The 19,275-nt window shown below is 43.8% G+C and overlaps 1 protein-coding gene across 3 annotated transcripts in view; it reads right to left on the reverse strand.

Annotated features, from left to right (window-relative positions):
* Positions 1-19,275, reverse strand: part of GLI2 (GLI family zinc finger 2) — a 186,469-nt gene that overhangs the window by 15,363 nt on the left and 151,831 nt on the right. For 2 of the 3 annotated variants that reach the window (XM_030454712.1, XM_008497000.2), the window contains exons 6-9: positions 10,192-10,393; positions 7,781-7,994; positions 5,994-6,107; positions 2,694-2,825 (exon numbers count right to left, since the gene is read on the reverse strand). In XM_030454712.1, coding sequence (XP_030310572.1) covers positions 2,694-2,825; positions 5,994-6,107; positions 7,781-7,994; positions 10,192-10,393 — 662 coding nt within the window. The remainder of the gene's footprint in view (positions 1-2,693; positions 2,826-5,993; positions 6,108-7,780; positions 7,995-10,191; positions 10,394-19,275) is intronic. The other variant, XM_030454713.1, reaches the window with a different exon arrangement.

Genomic DNA, 19,275 nt, shown 5'->3' on the forward strand with positions numbered 1-19,275 from the left:
GAAGTCCTAAAATAAACCACTTTGGGTTTGGGTTTTGTTTTTTTGGCACTGCAATTTTTTTTCCAGCCCCCGCCTTCAGTCTCTCTGTCCAAGGCCAGGCACACATGTTGCAGCACAATATGAGACTTTCTTGGGGTGGTGAGGCAGCACAAGGACACAAAAATGCATCAAAACTGACCTTTGTGGTCCCAGCCTAATCCAGCCCCAGCATTTTGTGTGCCATGGCCCAGTCTTGGGGACAGAGACCTGACACAAGCAGCAGGTCTACCCAGAGGCAAGAGAAGATGTGTGACATTTGGCTGGTCCCTTGGGCACCACAGGTAAACACTACGAGCCAAAGCTGTTTTGCTGTCGTCAGGGAAGGTTGGGTTTGGGTGACTCTTAGTATGGGTTTAAAGCTCAGCTGCCTACTGTTCTGGTTTTATAACATGGCATTGGTATGAGATTTTAGCTTCAGATGGTGGAAATCTGATTAACTCCCCAGGAGACTCATGGCCATGCAAAACCATATCCAGATGAAATTGGGAAGACTCTCTCTGCATAGGAGTCTGACTTGCAATGAAGGTGGCTCATGACAGTGCTAGGAGCTGGGGGTGCACAGGCTTGCCTGCTCAGTCCTGGTTGTGCTGGAGGAAGACACATTAATGGGAGGGGAACTGTACCCCCCTTCAGGCTTATTAACTCACTATCTGAGAAACATCTGCTTCTCATCAACTAGTGAAGGAGCAGTTGGACAATTCACCTCACTTCAGTCATCAAACCTGCACCTGGCCAGAAGTTTTGCTTGGGCTTCTCTCAAATTGAAGGTGACCTTTCAGGCTGGGAGCAGCAGTGATGCTTACAAAAATATGTCCTCACTCCTGCTGCTCCCCATTGATGTGCACTTCTCTCACAAGAACATTGCCCTGTGTGTATGGAGAACTGACCCTGTATTCCCAGGTACTTTGTTCTACATACAAACTAGAGTTTTTCTGTGCATGGTGGGGTGCCACCTTCTCAGAAGCTGGACCACAACATCTGTATTTCATTTGCATGTGTATTTTGGGCATCCCAAATCCACAACCCTATGTTGCTAGTAATCATGGTACAGAAGCCTCCGTTTTTAAAGCCTTCCAAATTTAGGAAAATCTTGGACATTCCATCAGATATTTTTCTTTGGGTTTTCTCTGGAAATAAATAGTGCTGAGCTGTCTGGATCTGCCCTGCACTTTGCTCTGGGCAGAGTTAAGAGTTTTTCTTATGTCTGAGAAGGAAACACACAAATAGTGCTGAACAAATGTTAGCCCAGCCCATATGACAGATCCCAGAAAAGCAATGCCCCATAGCATGCAATGTGCAACTCATTAAGCACCTTATCACTCATTTGGCCCTGGAAACCATTTCCAAATCTATCTGTACTCAATGACATGTTGCACTGAACCAGTGACTTCTGGGAGGGGCAGACAGGTGCTAGCTTTAGGTGGAAGGAGAGCACATGTCCAGAATTATCATTTAGAGAGTGGTCCCTCTGAGCTAAGCTAATGTTTGTGTGCAGAGCTTGGGGAGGTGGAGACTAACATCTACTTGGTGGCATCTAAACTGACTAAGATGCAGGTATATAAAAAAAGGGGTGAGCACAGACACAAGCCCTCAGGAAAAGGGCTATATGTGACTTGTATATGGCTGGCTCTTGGAAGGCTTGAAGCCCACTCTGAAGCAAACAGCAAAAGGCTGAAAGAAAAGGAGAAGACAGTGGGTTCTGAAACAAAATTCAGGGATGCTGGGGCTGGTGAGTTCTCAGAAGCTCTGGGCTGGCTTCAAATGGGGTTCACACCACAGACCCAAAATGAGGGCTGGGAGGATGCTGGGCTGGGGAAGGATGGAACTTAGATAAGGATCATGTCTGATTTCATAGGCACTTGCTATGAGTTTGAGGGATTTGTTGACCCCAGAAGCCAAAGGGAACTGAATGTTGGATTCCCAGGTGAAGCAATACACACAAAAGGTTCTTGGAATTAATTAGAATTGAAAATCTGATTAATGACTTGGTTTGGGGATTCTTCAGAGAGCAGTTTTAACACTCATTTGGAGACATCACTGTGATTACGGAAGCCCTATTTCCCAATTTTTGAAAAGAATCAACCCACTTTCTGAATTTTAGGCCACGATGGAAACACTGGAACGTCTCCAAACTCTGCAAATGCTCTATTTTTGTGGAGGAAGAGCTGCACAGGTCAACAGCCCCTCAGTGGACTGGCCCCACAGCTCATGTCACAGCATCATTAAAAGGTTTTCATAGACTGGACAAGGACTAAGAACAGTATGGATGATCCCTGACCCATGGCTGGTGTAGCTGCACAGGGAGGCTCCGTGAATATGATCAGTGAAGAGGGAAGGCCCCTTTTCCCATTTTTTCCCATTTTCTGATCAGGTCCCCTGATGGCCTCTGTCATTGGGTCATGAACAAGGGAGACACAAAACTGCAGCCTCAGCAGCTGAAAAGAGAGCAACATCAAATAATCTATGAGAGCCTTCTTGCAGCTGAACTCCTCCGGGATCAGCGACCTGCTTTGGCAGTGTTTACACACCATATCTCTGATTTGCACCTTTAGTAGCTCCCAGAGTGAGCTCTGGCTGTACAGCAGCCAGTGATAAAAAATGAAGACACAGAAACCCAAATTTATTGCTGGGGTTTCCTCCCAACCATTACTCACATGGACGAGCTGCTCTTGAGTGTCATATTCCTTTGTGCACCCTTCCCAGTGACAGTTTGTCTCATAAATAACCTCAGGCTCCTGTTTACATTCATCCTTATCTAGATCTTCTTTCAGGTCTGTCAGATGCTCCTGCAACACACAACGGTGAATTGTATAAGGTGAAATTCTTTCATCTGAATTCCTCCATCACTCACAGATCACAGAGCAGGTACCAACTGATCACAAAACCGTGCTCGTTGTGGCAACATAACACCCTCGATTACTGTGAAATAATGAGTTTTGGTAGAAATGGATCAGAGGCAATGACAAGACACAAATACCCCACAGCCACCATCACAGCAGTGCCTGGCTGCAGCCAGGTGGTGGGCAGTCACAGGACAGGATGGAGAAAGGAAAAAGATGGAGTTTGACTGCTGTGGTCTTTGATGGAGTAAAACTTCTGGACTAAGGAAATATGAGCATGAAGAAACCACTGAGCAGTCAGAGCCCAGTGGTCAGTACCCTCACCTGACATGGGTTGTGGAGCAGAGGTCCTGTTTTCCTAATTTTTCCATAGATGGGAAAATTATACCTCGTGCTTACCCAAAGATTTATGCCTACAGAATGCTCTACAGGGACAAAGTGGTGAGCCCCCAGAGCATCTCTGAGATAGGGAGATTTAGGAAGCTTGAGCAAGACCCAGTAGGCTGGGGGTGCTCAGTGAGTGGGCTGCAGAGCAGAGCTCCAGGGGCTCGGAACTCATTAATTTTACTTCAATGCTGAACACGCTGTGAGCTCTCTGCTTAACTTCTGTGTCTAGCCAGCTCCTCAGTGCTAAATGAAGCACAGAAGATTTCTGTTATGGCTGCTATGAGGATTAAAGCATTGACATCTCCACAATAGTGTAACACACAACATAATTAATACAATTCAGAGGTAAGGACAGCCACTGGCTCTGGGTATGTCAGATACTTGCACTACAGAGAAGTCAATCAGTAGCCAGTACTGGCTCATCTCAAACTGTTTCCAGCCTACCCAAATGGACCTGTCTGGATGCCATTTCCTTCCTCTCCAACACCTTCCCAATGCCCACCAAAGGGCTGCAATGATTAATGACTTAATGGCACTATATGGCTTGAAAACTGAGATGTACTGTAGAAGAGTTTAAAAATTTTCATGAACTAGCTCATGACATGCATGCCAGCTGTGACTTTTCAGTTCAAAAATTTAGATACAGAGAGAAATATTTGTTTTAATTAGCTCCTAATTATAAAATATTTTAAAGTGGCTGTTAGAACAGGAAAGAGTAGTAATTTACATAAATTCTTCTGGAGATTTAAACTACTATTAGAGCACAGAGCAGTAATCTCAAAAAGTTCAAACAGCAGCTTCTTTTTCCTGCAATTCATATTTGCTTGTGCTGCAAAGAGTTTTTTTGTTGAAAAATTTCTCTCCATGCAAAATCTAGTGCCTGGAAAAGTGAAATTTCTACTAAGAATATTTTTAGATTTTCTGTTGGAAAACGGAATTTAGTTTTAATTTGTTGAAGAGGACTGCCTTGATTAATTTCTGCTATTTCAATGTTAATCTGAATCAGTACTGGAGCTATTGTGGTATTGCAAGAGCACAGTAACTCAGGTTCCTCATGCTTGCTCCACTGTGTCCCACAAATCTTGTCTGGATTGCATTTTTTATAGCACAAGCCATCATGGGAGATATTGTCTGGCCAAGGATTTTAAACATTCAAACCACAACTCACATGAGGGGTTTCCAGTACAGCATTTCCAAAACAAAACACACACATGCATGCTTTTTTGTGATGGCTGAGCTTCATGCTCTGCAAAAAAATTACCAGTCAATAATTAATTGACTGTAACTCAACTTTTCAGCACTGTCTCCTGCAGAACAGGAATTCTAAATTTAACAAGTTGCTGTTGCCTAGACGAAGGGAAAGGGAGACACCCATTACGTTCAGTCTTATAACCTGTGCTCCTGGCCAAGGATAGGTTGGCTCTTACAACTTTCCAATAATTTCCCAGTCACTACTGAATTATGGCAAGACATGAAGCCTACATCTCCTTTGGGGTATTACCTCACAGATCTCCTCATTAAGAACTACTGGACGACCAATGTGCATTTTGTTTCCCCAGATTTCCCTTTGCTGTTCTAATCAACCCTCCTTGCACAATTTTGAATTATTCTCCCCCTTCTTTTGAGTGCCTATGTCACATAAACCAGAGAGGATGAATATCTGGGGCAGGGCTGCAGGGGTGAGCCAGGCTGATGCTGCCCAAGCAGTCCCTACTATTGGGTGCACACCTCTTCAAATTGGAGCAAAGAAAACAATTGAGCAAGTAACTATCTGTCCCACATCTCTTCTGTTACAGATGCTTTCAGTATGCAGGTGATGCCTTTCAAATCTTATAAACACGTGCCCTGTTAGCCAGGGTGGTGGCCAGATTGGTTTTTCAGGGCATGTGCCTTAGCAGCAGCATGTAGATCTACTCCTAAACTCAAAGCTCCAGAGAGATGCCTCTTTGCTCTAATCATGCTGACTACAGCATGTTTATCTTTCCCTGATATGCTATCTTCATCAATTTTACCAGCCCCCTGATGACTGCACACGTTGCTGTCCCCATGCATCATGCTGAGACCTGCTCCTGAACCAGGGCAGAAAGAGAAATTTGTCATCAACTCTTCCATTCACTTGACAATAACACAGCCTAATATTTCATGAAAATGAAGTGCCCGGAGCACTCCTGATAGTTTACAGTTGTGATAAAGGATGGTCAGATGGATACTGTCAGCCATTAAATAGTTTGCAATCATAGAGTTCTGGAGAGAAAGTAAAGGCCTCTGGGCCTTTCTTGGTGTCAAATGTTGTGTCACCAATGTAAAGAATGTTTCTAGGAGCAATTCCTTGTTGAATCAGGAAGTCATCCTTTTTTTTTGCGAGCTTTCTACCTACATGCAAGCTTTGCTTGTAATCTATGTTTTCTCTGAGACACCAACACTGCTTTCTTTGCAGCACGGGCAACTCAGACAAAATTTTAAAAGTTATCTCTCTCGAAATATTCCTTCCCTCCTCTTCTATGCAAGCACAGCAACAGCAAACTGAGCACCAAGCATCCATCAAATGCTTCACTCAGTCACTGTAGCTCTGCCCTGTGCCTTGCTGGGCTTCCTGCTGCAAGAAACCCCTGCCTGCTGGGCAGACTTTGATGCAGCAAATGGTGCCAGGAGTACTGTTCCCAAGGACAGCAACACCCAGCAGTTCTCTGCCTCTCCCCACAACACATCTTGCACCCAGAATGTTACCTGAGTAGTGGGGGATGCTGGGGGCAAGCCCTCGACTTCAGTCTTGACTTTGCTGCGCTTGTTAATGACTGGATTGACTGTGCTGCTCACAGCTGACTCGCTGTTCTGCTTGCTCTAGGAAAGAAAACCAGACAAGATATGGCACCATGGTTTGGGATGAGAGACTGACTGCAGCCCACCTCATCATTAAAAGTTAAATTAAAAAAAAAAAACAAAAAAACAAAAACATGCTGAACTTCAGGAGTAGCTGGAGACAACAAGGTACTGGCCTGCTGGCCTGGGTTTGATGTGAAAACTACCCCATGTGGGTTTGTGCAGGTCAGAGATGGAAGAGAGGAAAGAGTTGAGAACAGTGTTAGCTGCTGCAGACTCACCAGTGAGCTTGGCCTCTCCATTGCTGCACCATTTCAGAGTGATCCAATCTCTGTCAAAGCCCTCAAAACCTTAAGCAGCCCCCACCCAAGCCATGAATTTATTTCTCAATGTGATGAAATGATTTGCTGAGAAAACAAATTCCTGGGGGGAGTGGGGGGCTCTTGTTACATGCAAGGGCTCTGGTGTGCTGGGTGCAAGAAAGGCCGTGTGTATATTTTGCTAAGCTCTTGAAAAATGAGAACAACTTTAGGAGAAAAAACATCCCATTGTATGTGCATAAAATTGGAACATGAACATTTTAAATACACTCTTGCTAATTGCCCAAGATTGGTCCTGATTGGTCCTGCAAGTTATTAAACAGAGGCATAACTCCTGCCAGCCACATAATTTTAGTAGCCAGTTTGTGAGAAGAAAACAAAACCAATCAATCAAATAACCTTCAATAACAAACAGAGTTTGCATTGCAGCAGCCATGAGAAACCCTAAAACAATAAACCAGTCTGAAAAGTTCAGTATGATACAACTAAAACAACAGTTTGAAATGGGTGTGAAATGAGGTGAAATAAGTCTTTGGGGAGAAAAGCAGCTGCAATTTAAACTTCCAAGGAATGAAAATGGGAAGGAAAAATGATTAAAAATGTGCTAGAGATATTCACTAAACCTGTGTATGTGGAGGGCTTTTGCTCACATGCATCTGCCTGTGTGAGCCCACAGGTATTTGCAAGGACACATTTGAAGTGTGGGATTTCAAACACAGCATGGCCTTCCTAGTTTTCAAAATGTGGCCCCTTGTTTTGCAAACCTTAACAGTAAAAATCAACATCAGGGATACCCTGAAAGACAAAGCTATTGAAAATGAAGGAACAATAAGTAAAATGGCTGGAGGTCCAAGATAAGATGCACTTATTTGTTAAAAACGAAAGAAATAAGGTGTGTCAAGACCATCAACATGGCTCATGTCAGTAGACAAAAAGGAAGGAGGGATTGGGAAAGGAACTGATGAAGCTTGATTCACAGTGCTCAGTGGCTTATCTGGCAAAACACTCCAGCATGTGCTGAATTGCCTCAATTGCAATAGCACATAAGTGTTCAAGGAGATTTGCTGCCTGAGATGACCCTGCATATCATGTTCAGTGCTTTGATGGGTCAAGGCATTTGGTTCCTGCACGAGTAGGCAGATGTGTGTGTTCAAGGAATGGAAGTGGGTGCAAAATTTGGTGATGACTAGTGCAGAAACACTTTGTCAGGGGGAAGAAAGAGCAACATGAAGAAAAATCAACATAAAGGAAGAGTGTGAATAAAAAAAAAGAGTGGGTAAGACTCTCACAGCCACTGTGAAGGGTAGCAATCATCCTGTGGAGAACATCCTTTCATTTCCCACGCACAGAGGGAGCCAGGATGGCTGTCCCTACCTGGCTGGAGTCAGAGATGCAGTTGCTGTTACTGCTGATCTGTGCTGTTGGTGGGTTGACAGAGATCACTGCCATGTGCTGCCGTGGGGGGAAGGTTGGGGATGGCTGGATGAGGGGAGGAGTGTGCCCAAAGGCTGAGCTCAGGCTTCTCTGCTGGGTCAGGATCTGCTGGTACGTCACAGGGTTAATGGGGTGGGGGAAGCTGAATGCTGGGCTGCAGACATAGGAGGAAGAAAAACAATGAGAAGTTATTTTAAACAGTATTTATCACATTGGCTACTGACTGATCTAAGTTTGGCTTCCTGCAGGCTCCAGGAGAGAGGCTACAGTGCCCCAGTTAGTCTCCTTCAATGTCAGGATAAACCTGACAGCCTGCTTTACTGCACAGACAGGATTTGTCTCGTGTGTGCCTCGGCAAACCTGTGAAGCATTTTGACCTACGTATCAGACTGACAGTAGTTTTTTTTTTTTATTCCTGTGTTTAAAAACAGCTAAAGCCTTGGCAGAGAGTGTAGAAAAGGATAGGGTAGGAGCTGGACACATCTGGCTTTGCAGCCCCTGAGGCACCTGGGTTTTTGCAGGCAGACCTATTCTGCAGACTGCCAACCTTGGGATTATGCTACCCTGGGTATAAAAAAACATCATCACCTAGCACAGATCACAGCAGGGATGAATAACTCTACCTGTAACCATACAATTTACTCTGCATTCAGGTGAGGGGAGTGCTGGCTCAGGGGACTGCTCAAGTATGTCACCCTTCATATGTAGGTCACTGGTTCAGCTCCAGTCTAGGTCAGCAATAACCAGAGACACCACCAGCTCCTGGCTGCTTGGGCATGATCTGGGGCAACAGGTCTGAGCCAGGATGCAGCAATTGACAGCATTAAAACTGAAACTCTGCCTTTAGGAACAAGGGGTTCACTTCCAGGTGCAGATCCCCTTGTCAGAGATACAGAAGCACAGGAGATGCTCTGCTCCCTGTAATCTAGGCAGCTAATGCATGAACCACAGACTCACAGCCCCAGAATTGACAATTTGCCACCTTTAAGAGGTGGCTGCCCTCAACCTCATGGCATTTCCTCTAACATCACTTAACTGCCCACAGGGTGAGTGCTCAGAAAACAGGGCCATAATTAGCAACACGCTTCATTTCTAATTTTGCTTTTAAAGAAAATACTTGTTGCTGGTTGATGATAAAATCAGTATTTCTGTTCCAAACCAGTTAATAACAACTTGACCAAAAGAATCACTAAAAAAAATCACTACAGTGTATAAAGAACTCTGGGAGCTAAATACTTGCAGCAGCAAATGAGGTGTGATAGCAAGAGGCTGCACAGCTTTGTTATGCCCAAGTCGAGAAAGTCCAAGAAAGTGAATTTCTGAAGTGCTACTAGGATCTGGCTCTGAGTGGGTGAGAAAGGATTTCATTCCTGTCATTAAGACATTGTTAATATAATAACAAAAAAGTCTTTTCACCCTCCATTGACAGATAACCTGCTATATATGTTACCCATTGTACAGTTCCTGACATTCAAGATACACCTGACTAAAAAGCTTAAAATCTGCATATAAGATACTCCAAGTATGTTGAGTTAGAGACAACAGATGACAAAACTGGAAAAATAGTATTACCAGACAAAGAGTTGCTATTTTTTTAAGTTAGCATTATGTTAGATTCTACAGTCAATTTCTAAGCGATATTGCCATATACAGTAACTTTAAGTACAACTGATGCTACAGTTACTAATGGCAATCTCTCTGGTTTTCCCTACAAATTTTGGGAGTGCATGATCTTTATAAATCCTTGCTTTGCAACATCAGTGATAATTAGAACCAACATTTTTTACAGTTAATCATAATAAGAATAACAACATTGTGAAACACGGGTGAAGCAATCATGGCAGGAATTGACAACAGTGAGCTGCCTAGTGTAAGTGCTTTTTAATTAAGGTTTGAGAAAAACTTTACTCAAGGGCTTATATTTGTTTCAAATATGTTTTTAGAATTAGGCTCTTAAATCTGCCCAGGCAACATTTTTTTCAAGAATGTGGACCAATAATTTGGAGACTACTTTAGGGCAATCTCTTAAATCAGGGGGTTTCTTAATCAGTCCAACTGCTCACAATGAACATTTTTTTTAGATTAATTTATTCTCCATTTCTGCTTGTAGGGAGGCATTTTCATCCTGTAATTACTGGAAATCTGGTAACCAATAATCCCAATCGAGTCAGCCCCCTCCCCCTATATGCCACAAACCCTTCCACATGCAAAACTGGATGGGGGCTTTAATTTAGTACATTACACAGCCTCAATGCACAAAAGCAGAGGCTATTAGAATGGAAGGTCTCCCTTTCTGAAGGATCATCCCTCCTTTCTGGGGGATGGTTATGCAGCCAGTCCCAGAGCTTTACCTGATTGTCCCGGCAGACAAATGGCCGTAGGAGCCACTCGCCGCTGAGCTGCTTCTGGAGTTGTTGATATATGCCACGAGAGAGTTTGGAGAGGTTCTGATCATCGTCTGGAGGTCAATGCTGGCATCAGACAGTGGGGAGATAGACAGAGCTCGTTTTCGGCTTAATCTCGGAGTCACCCGCGGGCTCGAAAACCGGGACACTGTAGGGAAGGGAGATTTTGTCAGATAAAACCATCAGGCTGATCCCTTTCCGCTGGGGGAGGTGGGAGATGCTGAGACCTGCAGCACTCGTGACTGCTGTGTTCAGGAGCCAGCAGCAGCACAGGGACCACCTGCACTCTGACAGGAGGTTTCCTCTCTGCTGGATACTGTGTGGCAGGGACCCCGCAGCAGAGCAAACACCCACTCGCTTCGCCCTCCTTGGGGGATGAACAGAGACCTGTCCATCACCCTCTTTCATGGGCACTAAATTAACTTTAATTTAAAAAGGAAAAGGTTTCCATGAGTGCAGCCATCCCTGATGACTTGGTGGCAGGAGCAGTGGGGCAGATGAGCAGCACGTCCGAGCTGGGGTGACCCTTGGAAATGGTGCATCTGCTGGTGTGCGGTGGGAGCGGAAACCAAAGGAGAGTGAGCACAATGCTGAACATCCAATTAACGAAGGAGGCGAGGCTCCAGGAGCCCCAAAAGTAAATTAAGAGTTTTAAGAAAACCAATTTGGCAGCTCAGGCACAAAGTTCAAGCTCTCCCCCTCCAAGGGGACCTGCCAGTGCCTGGACCCTATTAGCAATTGTCAATCATTAGGGCATGAAGTAATTTCCAACCCTGCCAGTCCTGTTTGTGGAGCTGAAATACATGGCAAGTTACTAATCTGTGCTTTTGGCCTCCTCTGACATTTCTGCACTGCTAACTGGAACGACTGACTTCAACCTGAGGAAACTTTGCCCAGGCCTGACCCACCTGCAAATCTCTGGCATGGCACAGATGGGAGCTGGGGAAGGGGAATATCACAACATTCCCCAGTATCAGAGTACCAAATCCAAAGCCTGGCCAAGCTCTATATCTGCCTGTAATGGCTCATCTTTCCAAAGCAATAAGAGTAGCATTTAGGTCACTTCTTTTTTGAAAGGAAAAAAAAAAATCTCACAAGTAAAATATGCCATTTAGCTATAAGGTTTGGCTGGTAATCCCCACTACCCACCCATAGGTGCAGGAGGGCTCAGCTTCTCCATCTCCTTCCCTCAATGAGTACAGCACTGTATTACAGCACCTGGCTTTTTCAGCAGCAGTCTCCCCAGGAAGCCTGCTTTGTGTATATCCTATTAAACACTGTGAATAAACCAGTAACCTGCTCAAATAGTCAATATGAGTTATTTTTCTCTCACTGGATGGAGGGACTGATTTTGGTTGTGTATCACCAAACACAAACCCAGCACTTTGTAAGAATATAAACTTTGCATCCTGATGGAAGTGCTAGTGTGTGAGAGGGTAAATGGGGATGTACAAGGAGGTAAAATAGAGCCTGCCATCATGATGAAATAGTTCCTTGATTTGTGTTGGCTCACAGAAGTTTGCATCAACACTGCCTTGAGACCAGTGGCTGGGTGGCAGTCTCCCAGTCTCCTCGTGGCTCACCCATGCACCAAGTGGCTCTGTCATTACCAAACCTGAATGCTGTGGATTCAGTGGGGTTTAATACCACCATCCCCTTATTATCAATAATGTCCCACGTTGCACAAGGTAAATGACTTGTCCAAGGCCCACTGGAAGTCCAAGGCAAAACCTTGAACCAAGCACTCTTGTGACTTTTGTCCCATACCTAAGAAGCTTCAAGAGTTGCTATGTACAATACAGATAATCTAAGAAACTTTTTTCTAAAAACAAGGTTGCTGCACATCTGCTGAGCGTGTTCTTCCTACAGTATTTTTCATATCCAAATTTTACAGCCCAGAGGGGCAGGGAGAAGCTTGAAAACATGACTCAAGGATCATATATCAAAGAGAAAGAATATACATGTCTGTAAAAATCACCTCCTGAGTGTTAAAGCTGTCCCATGATTTGGAGAGACTAGAATCAAACTTTCCTAAACCTTTAGTCTGGCAGTTTCCAGCCTTGCTCTGCCATGGTGAGTGGCACTTTCCTGGGGAGCTGGAAAAGGAGCAGCCATGTGTAGAGGCACTATAGATGCAAAACCAAATCAACTAAACAAAATTCCCTCAGCAAACGCTGTCACTGCCTAAAGACTTGAGTGGAGCACTCCCAAACTTCACACCTGGTTCATGAAATTTTGGGCTGTGCCAGGGCCCTGGCCTGAGCAACATGTCCCACATGTGTCTAGAGCACAGTGGTCAAAACTGCACTCTGTATGCAACATATTCATGTATTGATCTGAACGAAGCTTCCTCCCTGTCTTTGACTACTTTTTTTCCTTTTATTTTCTTTTTTTTTCCTTGTGACTATAAAGCATCTTGATCCGATACATGGGCTGTGACCAGGGTGCTGTTCCCAGTCCTCCCCAGACATATCTCCTTGAGTAAGTTACTTCTTTTTGTGTCCCTGTTTTCCAGTGTCATCTATTTAGATGAGCTCCTTTAGATGGGGTTTGTGTTTTATTCATCAAATATTGCACCTAGTGTGATGGGGCTTCATCTCAGCTGAGTTGTCAGTGTTTCTGTCCCACAAATAATATGAATCTTTCCAGATACAAATATTGTTTTTCTGCATTTGCATTTCCACAGTCTCCTCCTTCCATAACAGAAGGAAGCAGGCCAGATTTGACAGTCATATTTATCTCTGTTACTTCCACACCTCAAGGGAGATCTGTTTATTAATGTGCCACTTCCCTTGATAAATTACTAAATAGAAAGAAAAGCCTTGTACTCATTTCTCGCTGTTCCTTCCCATGATTTATGTCCACAGTGCTGCTTCAGCCATTGGTTGCCATTAATTTGCTGAGGAATGAAGTCCTGATGTCCTGATGCCTGGGTTTTTGCAGGGTACCCAACATGGCAACTCCTCCCCACTGCACACAAGGATTTCACTTTTTCTCCTGAGTAAAAGTCTGCTGGAAGCTGTTGGATTTGCAAACTGGCCTGGGACTTCACCAGCCCCAAACCAGTGATGTGCATTGCATTACTGTCCACTCTAATTTAGATCTTGCCAGTACTGTCTGCTCTCTGAACTGTTTGAAAGCAGATCCAATAGGTTCAGCTGATACAGAAGACTCTCAGATGTTCTGTGCTTCCAGGGAAATCTGTGACCTAAAATTGTGCTATGGATTAAAAATTCTTCTTTTCCCAATGACAGCCTGCACAAGGTGCCCAGGAAGGGAAGCATCTGGGAAGCAGAAAAAGAGTTTAGCCACATGAAGAAACGCTCACTAGTGCATTTAGGAAGAGGGAATCTTTTCAAAATTACTATTCAAAAGCAGATTAGCAGCACTGAAATAATCTTTAATAATAAATTTGGCCTGACCTGATCCCCTATTCTCAGGACACTGAACATGAATATAAAATGATACCAGGCAGCTACAAAGATAAACATTAGTATGGCTGTATACACAGCAAGGTATTCAATACTGCTGACGACCAGCCACCCAAATACAAAAGCAAAATCCTCTATTGCCTGCAGTCCAGTGGTGTTTCAAAGGAAAAACCACATACAACTTCTTCAGCAGTGAATGTGCCCAAAGAAGTAAATGACAGAGGGATCCATTTTTCAGACACGGAGACAGAGAGTCTCAGGAGGATTTATCACTAGCACTCTCTCTCTCATCTCCCCTTCAAAAATGCTGACTTATCAAAATGAACAGGTTAGTTTTAAGACTTTTTTTGATGTTTGGAAAATACATTTGTGGAAGAGTTTCTAAACTGTCAGAGTACACCCTTCAACAATCTTAGAAAAAAAATTGGTATGTTGTTCTAAAACAGTTTTGCTGACAAACATACAGTCTTCATAGGGTAAAATAAATCTGAAATGGTCATACACTGAAATAAATAAAATAAAATATTTTTAAATTATTTCCACTCATCTGTCAGAGTTTCAATTTTTTAAATTAATTTTTCTGTGCCTCTACCTCAGATGGAGACCTTTTCTATTTTCAGTTTCTTTCCCTTGAATACTTCTGAGAGATGGGAAAACTCCTTCTCGCCCAGATCCAGAAAGTACTGATGGGCCAAAGCCTACAAACTAAACAAGACAACTCCATGAGGTACTCTGTATTGTGGTCTCCTCTGGTGTTAAATAGTATTTCCAGCCAAGTACATTTACAGCATGCTCAGGATGGGTGTTCTTGGGTGGTAGCTCTTCCCATATCAAATTGCTCTGCTGCTTCTCCCTCTCATCTTGAGTAAACACCTATTAAAGCTGGCAAATGCTTTCCATTGATTGCCATAGACCTTGGAACATGAACTAAATATGAATTTAAAAGCTGACTTAGAGACATCCCTATTTGAGCTACCTTATCTTTACTTTCAAACAAATTCTTTTCCACTTTGGGAAACATGCTATGTTTATGTGCTCATTTTTAGGCATACTAAGAACTTGGGGTTTATTTATTTGGTGTATATTAAAAGAATCAGCTCTGAATGGAAGAAAGTTGATATTATTTTTTGTTTGTTTTTGCAAAAGCTAAAGATACTTGCTTAGAATTCAAAACTTTCAGATTTCAAGTAACAACACAAAAATCCTTTGGGGTGAAGTAAGATGTGAAATTTTAAGCCAAAAGACTGTCCCCATCTCCTTACACTCTCATAGTTAGGAGATTAAAGCTGAAGTGGTGAACAGAAGGGTGAAGTCAAGGCTGAGCCCAAAACTGGGCACTGGTGACAGTGGATGGCAGTCCAGGAAAGTCAATAAAAAATTTACCACAGGCCTTTGCCTCCTGCTGCCTCTGGAACTGCAAGTCAATTCCAGATACATTTTATAGTGTTTTAACTAGAGCACACTGGTCACAGTGGTCTGATGCACACTGTGCATTTCATGCAGAGACTCAGATACACTGCCTGTCATAGACTCAGCTCCGTAAGCCAGAGAATAAAAATAACCCATATACTAAAAAAAAAATAACAAACCAAAACATTTTAAAATTGCCTAGAATGACTTTTCAGTAGAAAAAGCTTGACTTTACAGCAGCATTTTCTTTGCTGGATAAGTGCAAGGATAAATGTAAATGCACAGCTCACAGCTAAAAGCAATTTCTCTCCTGGAGGGTTTCAAATATCCCATTTCTAAAATAGCAAGAATATTCAAGGCTGTATTTTTAAGTTAGCCATGCTTGCCAAATGTCCCAGCCTGGTCCTCCAATCCAGAGCTGGGTGGAAAGTCCAAATTTCTTGCTAAAAAGGTAAAAATTTCCTTGGCAGTTTCCTATAGGGTCTACGAATTACCTCATCTGTGGGCCACTCAGAAATTGGGATTGTCTCCCCTAATTTAGATTTATCCACAACAGGCCAGCAATGAGCCAAATGACCAGTCTCTCATTTTCACCCCTATGTCAGCTCATGGTCTGACCATGCTGTTGTTCTGTATCAGGACAAGAACCTGGGGGACTCATGTGGGAGGCAGGAGCAGCAGTCCCTGTTCCCACCACTTGCCGTGGCTGCTGTCCATCAGAGGGACCCTGGGTTTCCTGAAGTGAGAGTTCAGACCTCTATATGGCATTAGAAGTAGTGGCAGCAAAGCTCTCCTGAGAGGAAACACCAGGCACTCAGTGGGAGCTCCTTCAGGGCACGGAGATCTCAGACATCTCTTTACAGGCAATCACGTTGCTGTGATTGGGGGAATCCGCTTCCAAACAGCCAGGCCTATAAGGCACATGTGCTGCAGATGGCTCAGCCCTCTCCTCTCTGAAACACAGCCAGAGACTTTGCTTTCCCTGCATCCCCTGGCTGAGCCTGGGATGAATACAGAGTTATCAAACAAGTCCCTCTCCCTGAACGTTCACCAAGAAAACTCCACTCAAAGTGTACAAAGCTCTTGTCAGATGAAATCCAAGGGCAGCATAAAATCACTGGATGATCCCTTAATCAATAAGCAGCAGCAATAAACTACAACCACTCTTTACATAACCAATTCCTTATTGCTCTCTCCCCTTCTGCAGGAGCAACACACATCTTAGACTGCAACAGATGCTGGACATTTGTTCTGGCACCAGAGGCTGTCCTGGGACCCTTCTTTTTTCTCTCCCCTGGGCCTGATCAACTTTACAGTTCAAGGAATACTAATGCTTCCCTCAAATCCTTGCTGAAAGACAAGGCTGCATTCTTCTACTCCCAGTCCACAAGGTAACTGTTTAGACGACCCAACTTGCACATGTAAATTGAATTCTTTAGAAACCAGAGTGCAGCAGGATTCCAGGCACAGGGCTTATGGGATGCTCTGGGACTTTTTCTCTCTTCTGCACATACTTTTCTGGGGAGGAAAACAGCACTGCTGGCTAGAAATGGGTGGGAAAAATTTTCCCATTCTCTGAGCCTTTTCTGAGATTTCAGCAAGTTTCCATTCTGTGCTGGGACAAAGAAAACAACAACAAAAAAGATCTTTCAGAGTTTTTAAGGAAGTGACTACAGGGTGTGCCATCTGCCTGGAGTAGCCAGCAGCTGCCTTGTTTGGGAAGTCATCTTCAATCCAACATAACCAGCCTGCAAACCCTGAGCTGCTGGTCCCTCAAGCCCCAGGAGAGGATTTCTTTCCCAGTCAGCCCACGAAGCTGAGCTCTCTCTGTCCATCCTGATGCATAAACCTGCTGGAGAAGATTCCTGAGCTCACCTCTCACAGACAGGTGCCCGCTGACTGCAGTGACCAGGCTGCACTGCCGGCCCTGCTCCTTATTCCCATGGATATTAAATCATTTACTTGAAGTAGAAAGACTCCAACGACACTGACTGAAAGAGGTCACTGAAGCTGAATCACTGTTTGACTGGGGAGAATAAAGTCCTGCTTGATGATTTGCCTACATTCCAGGCAACTGTGCCAGCTGCTGTCTGGTTGGCTCTCCTGTGCTGAGAAAAGCCTTCATCCAGTTAAATCACTGGTCATGATCAAGACACTTGTGACTGCCATGCACCAGGAACAAGAAACAGGGCAGGGATACCCCTCTGACTCCATAGCTGGATGAAATCCCACGGATTTCACTGCAGTGTAATCCTGGCACATCCTTGGTAACTGTAAGGTTGCACAAACACACCTATGCAGCCGTCTTGACCTGAGTGACCACCTCTGTTGCAATGCTGCTTGGGCCTAAGTGGGACTCAAGACCTTTTTCAAGACCCTATTTCAGGACTCTCTATGCACAACCCCCTTACACTTTCAACACTGTGCAAACTGAAGTGATGGATTTAAAGATGACCTCTACTTCCACACTGGCCTTGAGAGTCATTATTCTGAAATTTGAGGTCTTGTTCCCATAGTGCTCACTGGTGGAATTTCCTTCCTTGTTCGGGTTTCTGGTAATGAAAGAGCTTTACTGTGTACAGTACTTTGAGATCTTCTGATGTACAGGGCTATAACAGTACAAGCATCAGGTCAGTCTGGATATGCTCCTCTTGACAGCAAATGACACCTCCTTAAGGGCTGAGGGTAATCACAGGAACCCTTGTGCTTAGGAAAAAAAAGTTGGATGCACTAAACATGCTCAGAAAGTTGTAGTCATCTCCAGGTTCATCTGTGCTCTACACCAGTCTTTATTGCACCAGGGATGCTCTTGTGCAGCCACTCTGTCACATGGAATAATCTGCCATGTGGCACCCACTTCTAGAATAGAAATGCAAAAGACTGTTTTGATCTGGTGAATAGATCTTGTAAATTAGTCTCAAAAGTGCCCCACCAACAGTGTTCTGACATTGGGAAGCAATTAACCTTTAATTTGAAAATGTAGACTTTCCAGAAAATGGATTTAGGCCCGATTCAAACTCTACCCTCAGATTTAAAATCCCTGTTTGGATGACAGGATGAAATCTGACAGCTCGCTGAAGGGTTATCCAGTCTCCAGTACCTCTGGCCAGAAGTCCCCAGGAGTCTGGTGCATAAAACTTTGGTTTATTTAAGTGGCTTAACTACTTCTGTCTTCTAAAGAGAAGAAGCTCTGGGGCACCCTAGCTCAGCAGACCTGACACATGGTCAGTACAAACAAGCTCCAGCTGATGCTGATGCCCTAGGCAATGGGATGGAAAACCTCCAACAAAAACAGAGGCATTGATAAATTCCCCAAGAAATACAATGACAGCTACTAGAAGGCCCCAGATATGTGTCTATGGAAGAACTACCATGCCCTGAGTTTAGGGCTCCCATGGACCTGCAGATGTTTAAAGGTGATGTGATATTGAATAGGACAATTTCTCATCTGCTTCTTTTGAAGGTGCCAGTGTTATCATAGATGTATAATAGTGCTGTGAAGTGTCTGTGGTTTGACAGGAGCTATCTGCTTTTTCCACAAACTAATTCTTGTAAAAATCTTGTGTTTTGGGGCTCTCTGGGAAGAAATGGGCACTTCGTGTGAAAGATGCTGTGAGGTGGTGACTCATTGAGGGTTTATGCATGCTACTGATATTCTTGTCTCCAAAAAGCACCATAAGAGGATGCTTTATTAAATGAGCTGTTCAAATATTTACTTAGTCCCTACTGATTTCAATTTTTGAAATAACTTTCTAAAAAGAGAAAGAAACTCTGGTTCCTTAGACAGTGTTTCAGAGCCATCCATTTTAGCCTCTGCCTTGGTAATGCACAATTCTCTCTTCTCTCCAGCTGATGGATAAACCTGAACACAGAGACTAGAGACTGCCTGCCGCTCCTTTTAACATTATTAAAAAGTAGCCTTCAGGTGTCTTAGGTCATATCCTCACGAAGTCTGAAGATTTTCATCTTACTCAGAGCATGTGAAAGCCCAGAAAACGCTTTCCAGTTACTAATCAACAAAGCTTTACTAAAAGATCAAAATAAATGCTTGGCAAGCCCTGGTTTTCCAGTGAGTAATGATTATGAGCTTGGCTGCATGAAACCAAGACCTTTGCCAAGTGATTTACTTTTGAGACATTTTCAGAAGGCAAGCAGGAAGACAGTCTTCCTGTCCGAGGAGTATCTCGGA

This window comes from Calypte anna, chromosome 7, assembly GCF_003957555.1.
Source record: "Calypte anna isolate BGI_N300 chromosome 7, bCalAnn1_v1.p, whole genome shotgun sequence".
In the NCBI taxonomy this organism is placed as follows: Eukaryota; Metazoa; Chordata; class Aves; order Apodiformes; family Trochilidae; genus Calypte; species Calypte anna.